Source organism: Xyrauchen texanus, chromosome 27 (assembly GCF_025860055.1).
Source record: "Xyrauchen texanus isolate HMW12.3.18 chromosome 27, RBS_HiC_50CHRs, whole genome shotgun sequence".
In the NCBI taxonomy this organism is placed as follows: domain Eukaryota; kingdom Metazoa; phylum Chordata; class Actinopteri; order Cypriniformes; family Catostomidae; genus Xyrauchen; species Xyrauchen texanus.
Genome location: NC_068302.1, coordinates 11,891,988 through 11,905,398, shown reverse-complemented (window position 1 = coordinate 11,905,398; position 13,411 = coordinate 11,891,988). Strand labels below are relative to the sequence as shown.

The following is a 13,411-nucleotide window of genomic DNA, read 5'->3' as shown; positions in this document are numbered from 1 at the left end:
AGGGGAACTGGATTGCTCATTGCAGGCCAAAAGATATTTCAATTTAACCACCCCATGAGGACTTTAAGATATTATAGACATTACAGCTTCATTTTATGTTAGAGCATGATTTTCTGTAAATCTGCTTTGAAAAGATGTGTTGTAAAGAGCACCATACAAATAAAAATGACTTGACTTGTTTGATGTAGCACTCTAATGTCCTTCTAATTAAAATGTTTTCAAATAACAGCGTGTTTGGTTGTGGGTGATCTATGTTTTGAAGTTATTGAGATTCTATAATAATGTTTTTAGAAGTCACACAGAATATAATAAAACAGTTATCAAATCCAATAAGTCAAATTCAACAAATCCATTAACATGAACTGTGTTAAAAATATTTCATGAATCACATGTGCTGACACATTAACTTTAACAGGATTAACTAAGAGTTATAACATGCTGGAAACAGGTATGAATGGAAAGAATCACCGTGTAACTTTGAAAATACGGAGCAGACGGACACAGCGCAACACAGAGATTCCGATGGGTGGGATAAACTCTAGCTCCACCAATACTGTCTCCAGAATACCACCACACACCACAAAGCAATCAAAACGGTTGAAGAGTGCCATGAAGTAGATCTGGAACCCGAAGCTGTAGATCTTCATCAGCATCTCCAGTGTGAACAGAGCCAGTAGGATCTTATTTGCTCGTTCTTGGATGATAAGCAAAGCATATTTAGGTCAGGGTCATTGCATGTCATTGAAGGTAATATTTGATAATACTTCACTCTGGTTAAACACACCTTGTATGTCAGTGAGCCACTTGGGCTGGCCATAGTGTTCCGAGGCACTGGCTGCAGTGTTGAGAAACACCAGCAGCAGCACCAGCCAATAGAAATTGGTGGATTTGACAGCCACACGGCAGTTCTTCCTAATGACCAGATTCAAATGGTACAGCTGCTCACTAAGAAAGACAAGATAAATAATCAGTGTTAAATAAATATAAATGTACACTAATGTTCAAACGTTTAGGGTCACTTATTCATTCTCATTCTTATGTACTCTTAGAATAATAGTAAAGTCATCACAACTATGGACTAATAGAAATGAAACTATGGGAATTATGTTGTGACTGAAGATGCTAAAAAGTGACCCTAAAACTTGTAATGGTTGTGTACATATACTGTCAATTATTTTATATTTTATTTACATATAGAAGTCTTAAAGGCAGAGTAGAAATAACATCCTTGTTTAATACTAAGGGTCAGATAAAATGGGGAATATGGTCACTAGAAACTTAATAATAACAACAAGAAACCACCCCTAACATTATAAGTGGACTTACCGTATATAATGGGGAAAAATAATATGCTACAAGTGTGTCTTTTATGGCCCCATTAAGGATCCTTGAAGTATTAAAACTGCCACTACTCAGACAAAAATGGGGTTCTGGTTAAGGTTATTGTAAAAATATACACTTACCAGAAACTTATAGCCATCAGCCGTGCCCTAAAATGGATGAGAGAGTTTACATTTAATCAAAGATGAAATTCAGAATACTTCTATTAGAAACATCAGTATGTTCTCCTTACATTATGGAAGCACAGCAGCCATTGTCATCATCCAAGAATGCTTCAAACTCTGAGTCTGAATCTGATTCTGTAAAAAAAAACAAAAATTATCTTTATCCAAAGAGTCTTAAAAAAAGTTAAATGCTTATCCTCTTCAGCTCTGTGGACCTGGTGGAGGGTCCAAAGGGATACGCTATGTAAAAACGTTTACACTTGTTCAAGTCTTCAGATACATAAATCAGGCATATTTGGTTTCATTTGGACGTTTAGAATCTAAACTTTTCATAGATAACCATTACTTTTGTGAATAAGGCCTGAAATCATCTGTGTCGCAAATCAGCGCCACCTAGAGGTAATGTGGTAGAAATATTCATATGAATATAAAAGTATTTCAGATAGCACTTAAATGGACAAATCATATATCAAATGAAAGCTCTCATTCTCAGGAATGAGAATGTACAATGTTTATTGTGTTGCCCTAATACCACAGTTCAAAAGATTTTCAAAAGTATCACAAAGTGAAATATGATTTCTGTAAGACATCAAATACAAACATCTCTTTTAGGAGCCGATCAATTCAGCTGCAAGCCGCAAGTAACCAAAAACTTTATATCTCCATTTACCTAGGCAGTTTTCCAAAAATGTGACATTTTTACTTATCTGTAAGCTTGCTTCTGTGAATAAGCCAATGTTAAATCTTAGATCTCCAGAACAAAATATGCATTCCAGCAGGAAAAGCATGCTAAACAAATCATCGGGAAAAAATTTTATCGACTATTGATGATACAATGTTATATATCCTCACAAAGGAGAGGATCTCAGCTTTTAGTTTACTCAGAGGCCGAGATATTTGAATAAACAATCAGGGTGGTGCATGAAAATTAGACTGAATGTCTATGGACGAGCACATCTGTGAGGGCTAAAATGCTTTAGAGCGCCACCTACATTTCAGATCGGCATTTTGTGATAGAAGGTGACAGAAGTAAAATTCTTTCTTGTAGTACTTGCTGCAATCTAGTGGAATAAAATAAGACTTTTCTGGAGGGAGATAGAGTGAACAGAACTAGAATTACATGCTTCCAAATTTAGGACAACAACAAACAAAAGAGTGTAAATCTGACTAAAATTGATCAATACCTCCATCTTCACTGTGTTTATACCAGCCATATTTCTTCATCATCTTTTTCTTGGCAACAACAGCACCTGCATTTAAAACAATTTAAAATAAAACATACAAACACAAATGCATGCAGTTGGCAACAAACATTTAGTTTATCCTTGATTGTTTGTACGTTTGTGTTAAAGTGTATATTACGTTTATTCCCATCCTCGTCCATGTCTTCTGCTTCAATAAGCCAGTCCATGTATCCGATCATATCCTCCTCCATCTGCTGTTTCTCCTGGGCCTTCTGCAGTTCACCACGACACACTGCTTTCTCTCTCTCTTTAGAGAACTCACTGTGATGTGCAGAACAAACATACACACACAAATACGTTTGCAGAATAATAATTTAGGGTTTATAAATCCAATTCTGAAACTCATATAATTTTTTTTCAAATCAACCCTCAAATTTACATGCTGCTAATATAATTTTAATGAAAATTGAGTATTTTAAAGAAATAGTCCACCCCAAAATGAAAATTAAAAAAGATGATTTAATGAATATCCTAGTCTGTCTTTTTAATACAATGACATGATAGCTGATAGTGACTCACTTCAAAGCTTGAAGGACCCACATGCATTATAAGTAGTCCATCCAACTTGTGCATCACATTTCAAGTCTTCTGAAGGCATACAATTGGTTTTGGTGTGAAATATATCTGCAAGCAGTGATAATGTCCAAGCACAACTGGTCTATTTCCACCCGGTGGCTTTTGGAAAAAAATGCAAGGTGGACACATGCATTTGGCATTTGATATTATTCTAAATAATTTTGAAGCAATTTGAGATAATATAAGAGGACTAGTTTAAAGTCTGTTGTAAGAGCCACACTTCCTGCTGCAGGGTGGTGGCACTATGACTGTGACCCAAAATAGTCAAATCCATGTGATTAGCCCCCAAGACTAAACATACATCTCAATTGTCATCTAAATCACACATTGCACACAGAAGATATGAGACACTTCCTGTTTCCCATTTATCTCCATTAATTTAATGCCTCGCCATGGAAACACCATTCGATATATCAAAATCTGTTAGCAATTTAGTATTTTCAATGTCTTGGTATAATTCAGAGACAGCAATATTCAAAAATCAAAAAAATTCCTGTTGGGCGGACCTAATGTCTATAATTATGAAAGTTGTTCAGTTTGACGAGAACTATATATGTACCAATTTTGGTGACTGTAGGTTAAAAAGGGTGTGCTACAGTGACTGTTTACACACCCATTTTAAAGGGGGTGCTACAGAGCCCCCCTAAACACTCATGCATGAACTTTTGCCCAGACCTAATGGCCAACGACCCTGATGTGTGTGCAATATTTAATGACATTTTAAGTATGCCAAGTGCCTAAAAAAACACCCAAATATAGGAAGAAAGGAATAATAACAATTAATGGATTGCCGTGGCAACAATATTACATCAGCAGTGTCTTGACATTATTCAAAATAAATTTGAAGAAATTAATGTAAAAACAAGGGGGCTATTTCAAAGTCTGTTAAAAGTGCCATACTTCCATTTGCCAGACAGTTGTGCTATGACAGTGACTCATAATAGCTGCATCAATGTGATCATCCCTCATTACCAAACATACAGCTGAATTTTCCTCAGAATCACACAATGCATAAGGCACACGCTGTTTTCCATTTTTTGCCATAAATGTATTGCTTTGCCATGGTGACACCGTTCAAAATAATGGCAGACGACTCTGATGTATGTGCAAAAGTTCAAGAGTTTCAACGCATGTTAAGTACCCCAAAAGTACCAAAAACCTTGAAAAAAGAAGAAGAAGAATCCTTAGTGTGATCCTTCAGTGAAGATCTTTATGTCCATTGCTCATCCATGAGTGCTATGAGAGAAGCTTGTTCACAGTGGTTCATGTGTTCATGCAAGAACTTGCATTGCTTGATGTTAAAAAGCCTTGGAATATGACGCATAAGTCATATGGACTATTTTTTTAATCATACTTTTGGGTCCTTTTAAAGCTGTTAAGTATGTCACTATCAACTGTCATTGTATCGAAAAGATGGACCGGAATATTCATTAAAATATCTCATTTTGTGTTCTGGAAAAGAAAGTCATACAGCTTTGGAACAACTCGAGGATAAGAAAATTATGAATTATCATTTTGGGTGAACTATATTACAGAGAGAAAAAAACTCCATAAAAAAATGCAAAAATAAGTATTTTCATTAGTGGTCACAGACTTTTGGACCCCACAGAATGTGTTCAAAAGGATTACTAGGGTTAGGGGATAGATCATTATGAGAATTGAGTAACTCACCCACTTAACACACCCAACACAAGATTGAGGACAAAGAAGGACCCAAAAATGACCAGAGACACGAAATAAATCCACGGCAGCTCAAATCCAATGGAATCATTCATCTGAGAGAAGCATGGCAGAAGAGAGAAAAAGGGTCAAGTCAGATATTGTCCCACCACCTGTGGCTGTGGCTCATAAATTGTAAATTTTACATATGCTGGGTTGCATAGATGTTCTGCATGAGAAAAAATTAAGGGAAAGTGTGATAGAGATGAGGGAGACCCAGTACCCAGTAGAGCACATCTGTCCAGCCCTCCATCGTAATGCACTGGAACACAGTGAGCATGGCAAAGAAGATGTTGTCAAAGTTGGTGATGCCTCCGTTGGGCCCCTCCCATCCTCCCCGGCACACTGTGTTATTCCCATCACAGAAACGCCCGTTAGCCGCAAAGGCACATGGTGTCGGGTCATCATCCACCATTAGTTCTTCACGTATGAAAACAAACACAATTCAGTAGAAATAATACTACAAAGAATTAGGCAAATCAACTATAACCAAAAAAAACTGAGGTAGTGAAGTGCTGGAATGACCGTACATAACACAATATCCTAACCAGATTTGTCTACAAACACTGATTTTGAAATGCAGAGCAACATGGCACAATAACAGTTAATCAAAACATATTGGATGTATAAAGCACAGCTACAGTATGTGGAAAGGGATTTTGGAATGGTACTATTGTATAAAAAAATGAAAAAGATTTTCGTTACCTGAAATAAAAATAAAAATACATTTTGAAAAAACTAAACTGAATTACAATTTCGGGACTAAAAACTAAATAAATATGACTTAATGATTTAAATTTTTTTGGATGCACAGTATATTATAAAATTTGAAACCTTTCATTAACATGAAAATGCCAGTAATAACAACAGAAGACTAAGAGAAGTATACTGTTATAAAAATTTTATTATATCAGTTAATGCACTAAATTTGGCATCCCCAAAATACTAAAATTAAACTGAAATAAAAATAAATGAACTAAGAAAATAAACTTGAAATAAACAAAAACTAAGCCAAAAACTAAAAACTTATGAAAACGAAACTAAATTGAATGTAAATTAAAATTTCTTTTAAAATAAAACTGAAATAAAAACTAAATTAAAACTTCAAAACTATAACTTTAACCAATTACATTTAACTGTGAGTGGAGCTACCGAGTGCAATGCTGAGAAAATAGAAACAAAGCAACCAACAAATTTTCTTGTAGCTTGTCGAGGCTGGTTAGGACAAAGTGGCAAACTGAGAGAAAAATAGCAGCCAGCTTTGTAAGTTGTTAATCATTGTTAATGTAAACATGTTTGTGTTTCTGACCTGTGCCAACATAAAAGCAGGTCTTGTGCATCTTTCCGATAAAGAGCTCCAGTCCAATAATAGCATAAATGATGATGACAAACATGACCAGCAGACCGATGTGAAGCAAAGGCACCATTGCCTTCATGATGGAGTTCAACACAATCTGCAGACCTGCATGCATTACAACCTCAATCATACTTTATTCACCTATGTAATAATATACTGAAATTGGATTAGGTCAGGAGTATAGACAGACCGATCATAAATTTGACTAATGAGAATGTGAGAGTGTTTTGGGCCAGTTGAAATACCGGTCACTTGCCCCATCAGGCAACTGCTTTTTATCAATAAAATACTTGTGAAATTGTATTTATATATATACAGTATGTATATATATATATATATATATACATACTGTATATACACGCACAAGTCACTTTATTAGGAACACCTGTACACCTACTTATTCATGCAATTATCTAATCAGCCAATCGTGTTGCAGCAGTGTAATCTATAAAATCATGCAGATACGGGTCAGGAGATTTAGATGATGTTCACGTCAACCATCAGAATGTTTTTTTTATTAACCATTTTTATTGATTCCATTCATAAAATAAATAAACATAACATATAAATTCATATACATTAAACCCCTCCCCCAGAACACCCCCTCCTCCCCACCAGACACAAACACACACTACAGTGGTCATAAATAATTAGAACATAAAAATAAAAAGAATTAAAACATTAGAAAAAAGTATACTTTCCAAAAACAATAAGAATGCACATACACATTTAAACTACAAATCCCTCTCCAAAAAAGCCAAATATCTACCCCACTTCCTGTTAAACAAATCCCATATTCCTAGCCTTCTATAAATAACCTCCTCAAATGCTGCCACCCTGCTCATCTCTTTGCACCACTCCTGAAATGAGGGTGCTCCAGCCGACATCCATCTCCTGACAATGATCAGTCTGCCAATCACAACTCCAGCTAGGACCCACATTTTTAAATGTCTATCTCCTATAATAATGACCGCCCCAAGATACAGAGTCTGGGGCAAAATGAAAATTGAGTGTCCAATACATCACAAATGAAGCTCTAAACCCTCAACCAAAAATTGAAATTGGACGGTAACACTTACACTGGATCTTTGTCCTTTTTAAGAATTAGACTGATCCGGGCTTGTGTCACGGTTGTGTAAGCTTTCCATTCTTTAATGATTCCATATAAACATCTAACAAAAGTGGAGCGAGTTCAAAAAAATTCAGCGGCAAAGCTGTCTAGCCCTGTAGCCTTGCGTGTAGGCATGGCCTTAATTACCTCATCAAGGTCCTCCAAGGTTATCTCAGAATAAAGATAATTTTTTTGCTCAGTCGTCAGTTTAGGGAGTTCTATTGGTTCCACAAAGTTTCTAATATCTTCATCAATAGACGAAGATGTGGAACTATAAAGATCAAAATAGAATTCTTTAAAAGCATTATTAATATCAATGGCCGAGGTAAATATTTCACCACCAGCAGATTTCACTGAGGGAATGGTAGAAAAAGACACTCTCTGCTTTATATATCTAGCCAAAAAAATTCCCTGCTTTGTCCCCCAACTCAAAGTCTGACTGTCTTGCCCTGAATAGCCAAAACTCCACCTTCTCCCTCTGCACTTTTAATATTCCCTTCCAAGTTCTAGTGCTTTGGATTTTTGGATGAATGAGGCATACTGTATGATCAGGCCCCTAAGAAAAGCCTCAAGTGCTTCCCAAGCCACAACCATAGAGGATACTTAGGACCAGTTGGTCTCCATATAAACATTTATTTCAGCCTTTTTTTCAGCCTGGAATTCAGGATTTTGCTAAAGGGATACATTAAAGCACCAACTATATGATTACCTTTTCTCTGTATGTGGCAACACCTCTAAACTCACCAGGGCTTGATCTGAGACTAAGATGATTCCAATTGAGCAATCAACAACAGATGAAATGATTTAGATGTAAAAAAAAAATCTATTCTAGAATTGATCTTATGGACTGATGAAAGAAATGTATAGTCCCTAACAGATGGGTTAAAAAGTCTCTACACATCGTGTGAAGTGTAAATTTTCCTCTAGGGGGCTGTGGCAGCGGGGGCGTGGTCAAGCTCTCGTCCGGGAGAGAAAGAGGTAAGGGTGCTTGCACCTGAGCTAAATTGTGTCTAACACCTGTCTCTAATTTCAGTGAGCATGGGGAGAGCGGTATAAAAGCAGCCACAGAATCTCCAGTTTCATACCCCGGAAGAGTTGGCGGTTTTCCTCCAGGCTCCGACCAACCCGTTGCAGGATGGCTCTCTTCAGGTCAGAATAGGCCAGGAGGTTCATTGCCGGTAGTTGCTGAGCCACGAGCTGAGCTTCCCCGGACAAAAGAGGGACAAGGCGAGCTGCCCATTGGACGTACGGCCAGCCCCAAATCTCGGTGGTGCGCTCGAAGAGGTCAAGGAAAGCTTCCGGATCGTCCGCCGCCCCCATCTTCTGTAACGCGGGCGGGGGCAAAGAGGCGTGGGGGTGGGGGTCCAGGGTCGAGGCTGTGGCTGGAGCGGCCTCCTGGCTGAGGAGACTCCGGATCGCGTGCCGGTCCTCTGCTTGAGCTCGCATGATCTCGAAGAACCGGCGATCTTGGTCCTGCCGGAGCTCAAGCAGGGACTGTTGGTGGCTCTGATGTATCGCAGCGAGGGACTGGAGGACCTCTGCCAGCTGGGAGGACTCTATGGGGCGTCTTCCTTCCATCACTTAGATAATTGTTCCCGGGTTTCGGCACCAGAGTAACACACCTCTCCACGGAGGGAAGGACGACACAGGAAACAGGGCTTCCACTTCAGCAGTAAGGCTTTTTAATTAATAAACTTTTAGTCGTTACAGCTTCACAATCACAGTCGATTTTCAACTTCACAGTCAATAAATAGCTCACAGTCAATAATCATCCAGTACAGGCTTTCTTTGTCCCTGACTCTCTCTCTCCACTGGAGATTCTGTGGATGCTTTTATACCACTCTCCCCATGCTCACTGAAATTAGAGACAGGTGTTAGACACAATTTAGCTCAGGTGCAAGCGTCCTTACCGCTTTCTCTCCCGGACGAGCGCTTGACCACGCCCCCGCTGCCACAGGGGCTTACACACTTTTGCTTCACTATGATCAAGGACTGAGTCCATCAACAGATTAAAGTCTCTTCCCAATATTATATCATAAGGGGTGGCAGCGGCTTGCAACATCCCTTCAAGATCTATAAAAAAGCCCACATCATCAGCGTTAGGTGCATAAATATTAGCTAAAATCAAAGTATTCCCCTGAATTTCTGGTAAAACAATAATGACTTTTCCTAATTTATCTTTAATCTGTTTGAAACATTTTAATTGTAGATGCTTTCCTATCAGTGTAATGACTCCGATGCTCTTACTTGAGCCAGAAATAAAGAAAACATGTCCACCCCATACCTTCCCAAAATGTTCAGCTTCTTGCGGGGAAAGATTCTTGAAGAAACACTACATCATAGTTCTTACGTAATAGAAGAATTAACCTTCCTTCTTTATATGGGGTGCCCCAACCCATTCACATTCCACATGGAGAGAGACAATCCATTCATATTAACATTTTACATATTAGAAAAAATAGATTGTGTGTCAAAAATAAAATTATAAAGACCACATTCCAACATTAGCGCAACAATCAAACGCTACAAACAAACAAACAGAAAAAAGAAAAACGTGCGCACAAAAAGGTTAATGCGCACGACAGCGCCAACTGGCATCCATCCCTCTAAACTCAAACAGTCCATGTACGCCTACGAGAGATCTATAAAACCAACTCCAGCCAATAGGCAGAATAAACACAAAGAACATGTAGATTCATCCACATAACTGTCTAGGTGTGTTACTCCACAAAACAAACTCCAGCTGCAAGTGGAACCAGTACAAAAAAAAAAGGCAGTTGAGTTTCCTTGGACAGTCAAACAAATGTTCAGTGAGCCGGCCCATTCGACTGCTACATGAGTGCAACAAATGACCCAATCACTCGAAGGTCCAGCAAGAAATACTCCACAAAACAAACTCCAACCAACAGGAGGAATAAGCATAAAGAACGTGCAGATTCATGATGCTGTTCCGAAGGAGTGCTACTACACAAAACAAACTCCAGCCACTAGGCGGAACCAGCTCAAAAAGAAACAAAAAGGCACTCAGTTTCCTCGGAAGGTCAAGTGAATGTTCAGTGGGTCAGACCTAGAGGTCGGCCGATTAATCGGTCGGCCGATTAATAGGCCGATTTTTTGCATTTTTTAACATAATCGACATCGGCCAATATCAAAGTATATCAAGACGATTATTAGGCAGGCGCATCTGTGGGCAGCCTAGTGTTGTTGTGGAACATGTGTTCGACGCACGCTGCCCCTAGAGTCATTTTCCAGCTGAGTGAGCAGACCTCATCCAGTGCCTAAGGAAGGAGCTAAGTTCCTTGGAGAAAACGGTAAGGATTAAATTTGTATAACTCCTTTATATTTAATTAAAAAGTTTTGATATGTTACTGCCAACTTCAAGAAAAAAACGCAACAAACGCGATAGGCGACATGACGTTCGGTTACTTTGGATATTGATAGCATAGCAGAAGGGTGGCTATCATGTCACAATAAGTAAGCAAGAATTTTGCAATTACAGACAGTGAATCTGAGACTTTTATTTGTTCTGTTCGTGTGTCTTATATTTGAGAGGGTTGTCACTCAATGCAGAGAAATAAGTAATAAAAAACATACCAACGCACTATAGGCTATTGATGGACTGGCTTTGGTAAACTCGGACGTTATCGGTTCTGCTGTCGGTACTGGAGAAATTAAGAAAAAAAAATTATTATTGCTATAAAGAGAAAGTTATTTTATCTCGCCAGCCATTTCTATGTATAATAATATGAAACCATTTGTCTGTGATGCAATTTAGCTATTCGCAGTCAGAGAGAGAGAGAGATCTCTCTCATGCGGTGCCACAGCAAGCACAACAGGAGCCCTGCTTAATGAGTGACGACGGAGGATAGAACTGGTTACACTTTAGATCTGTGATATTAGTCTGATTTTATTTTAGATTAGCGGTGCACTGACATTCCTCCCTAAAACTCAAACTTAACGTCAGAATCAGCACGATCGGTGATTGTTGTAAAATGCAGTCTAGCTACTGTTGCTAAATTTCGAGACGTGTTTAATAACAAAAAGAGCGCAAGAGATACTGTTCCCAAGGCGGCGCGCGCTCCCAAACAGACCGCAATGAGACAAGCAAAGTATAGACTACTTTGGGTTTCATGTGCACGTCTAAACGATCAACTATACACAAAAATATGTCAAAACGACTGGCTTGGAGATTCACTTAAACACAGTTTATGTCTTAAATGGACGTAGTTATGGAAATAGTTGGGAGAAAATATGGTGCATCAGGAGCCTATTAGATTTGAACTCGGTCTTAAGGGGGAAGCATCCTAATAAACATGCTGACGATTGAGCCATTACTGCGAATCAAACAACAAAAGGCAAAGAGAAAATCACTTACAGCTCTTGAATGAATAACTTCTGCATTAATAAGCATTAATCTATCTATGATAAACTATGCAGTGTTATTTTACAATTGATTACTTTATTAGATTTCTTTTTAGACCACACCTGAACAGTAATGTTAGTAGACCTTCCTGAAATTAAATCACTGTGCCTATAGAACGTTTATCTTTTGTTTAATATATATATATATATATATATATATATATATATATATATATATATATATATATATATATATATAACAAAAAGGACCATTAAGAATACCGTTAAAGTACCGGATCGATAAGCAGTATCGGTAAGATAGTAATACCATTAAAACCTTAACAATACCCATCCCTAGTTATGCCTATGCTTCTCTTGGATGCTCTGAATAAAAAGACCTTAATTAAAGCTGCATTTGGATCTCAACCTTCGTGTCTCGGAGCAGTTCGTAACACCTGCTTTGTTTATTTAATATATTTGTTATACATTATTTATACAATATGTTTTTACATTCCATCCATCGTCGTCAACCGCTTATCCTGTGTACAGGGTCGCGGGGGGCTGGAGCCTATCCCAGCTAACATTGGGCGAAAGGCGGGGGACACCCTGGACAGGTCGCCAGTCCATCGCAGTTTTTACATTATACATTTTAATTTAAGTGTACAAGTGCAGATTGGTCAAGTGTTCAATAAATGTATTTGTTGAGAAATTTTGTTATCTTAATTAAATCTTAATTATTTGTATTACATTTTATCTTTCAAATAAAAGGTTCAAATAAGAGGTTAAAAACAAGCACATATCGGCCAAATATCGGCAAAAATAAATCAGTAGCATTAATCGGCCATCGGCCGACCCGGATTTCAAAAGATCGGCATCGGCCTGAAAAAACCCATATCGGTCGACCTCTAGTCAGACCACTTGGCTGTAACGTGAGTAGTACCTCAAAATAACTTACTCGGTCCTTTGAATTTCTGAAGGACATTGCTTGCTAAGGACATGTAAATATGTTACAGCCATCCTTAGTATCTATTCTCAATTTGGCCAGGAACATCAGTTCAAAAGTGACCTTCCATTGATGTACAGTAAGAGCTTCTTGCATTCCTTATTATCAGATGATCTCAGAAATTTGGACGGAATTTATTGGGGCCTGTCTCCCTCAGCGGTTTGCCAAACCAGAAGCCTGTGAGCTTGCTCAATTTCCAGCTTATGGCCTGTTATGTTAAGCAGACTCTGAAAGAGCCCATCCAACAATTTCACCATATCCCGACCTTCCTCAACCTCAGGAATTCCAAAGAAACGGACATTATTCTGCCGACAACGGTTTTCCATATCCTCCAACTTCTCACAGACTTGCTCCAAATCCTCCTTGGTCGTTAGCGGATTAGCAGCTAATTCCCTTGATTATGACTCCAGATAAATGATCCATTGATCTCGACATCCCCCACTCTTGTAACCACCTCAGTGAATTTTGTCTCCATGGCAGTGATCGATCGACGTATTACAGCAAGATCCTCCAAGTCAGCAATGAGCTTCATCA

At 38.3% G+C, this 13,411-nt stretch overlaps 1 protein-coding gene across 1 annotated transcript in view; it reads right to left on the bottom strand.

The window, feature by feature from the left end:
- The window catches only part of cacna1fa (calcium channel, voltage-dependent, L type, alpha 1F subunit a), a 60,051-nt gene that overhangs the window by 35,131 nt on the left and 11,509 nt on the right, over window positions 1-13,411 (bottom strand). The window contains exons 6-14 of the mRNA XM_052093924.1: window positions 6,354-6,506; window positions 5,268-5,464; window positions 4,997-5,100; window positions 2,868-3,010; window positions 2,690-2,755; window positions 1,574-1,640; window positions 1,464-1,490; window positions 785-945; window positions 469-694 (exon numbers count right to left, since the gene is read on the bottom strand). Coding sequence (XP_051949884.1) covers window positions 469-694; window positions 785-945; window positions 1,464-1,490; window positions 1,574-1,640; window positions 2,690-2,755; window positions 2,868-3,010; window positions 4,997-5,100; window positions 5,268-5,464; window positions 6,354-6,506 — 1,144 coding nt within the window. The remainder of the gene's footprint in view (window positions 1-468; window positions 695-784; window positions 946-1,463; window positions 1,491-1,573; window positions 1,641-2,689; window positions 2,756-2,867; window positions 3,011-4,996; window positions 5,101-5,267; window positions 5,465-6,353; window positions 6,507-13,411) is intronic.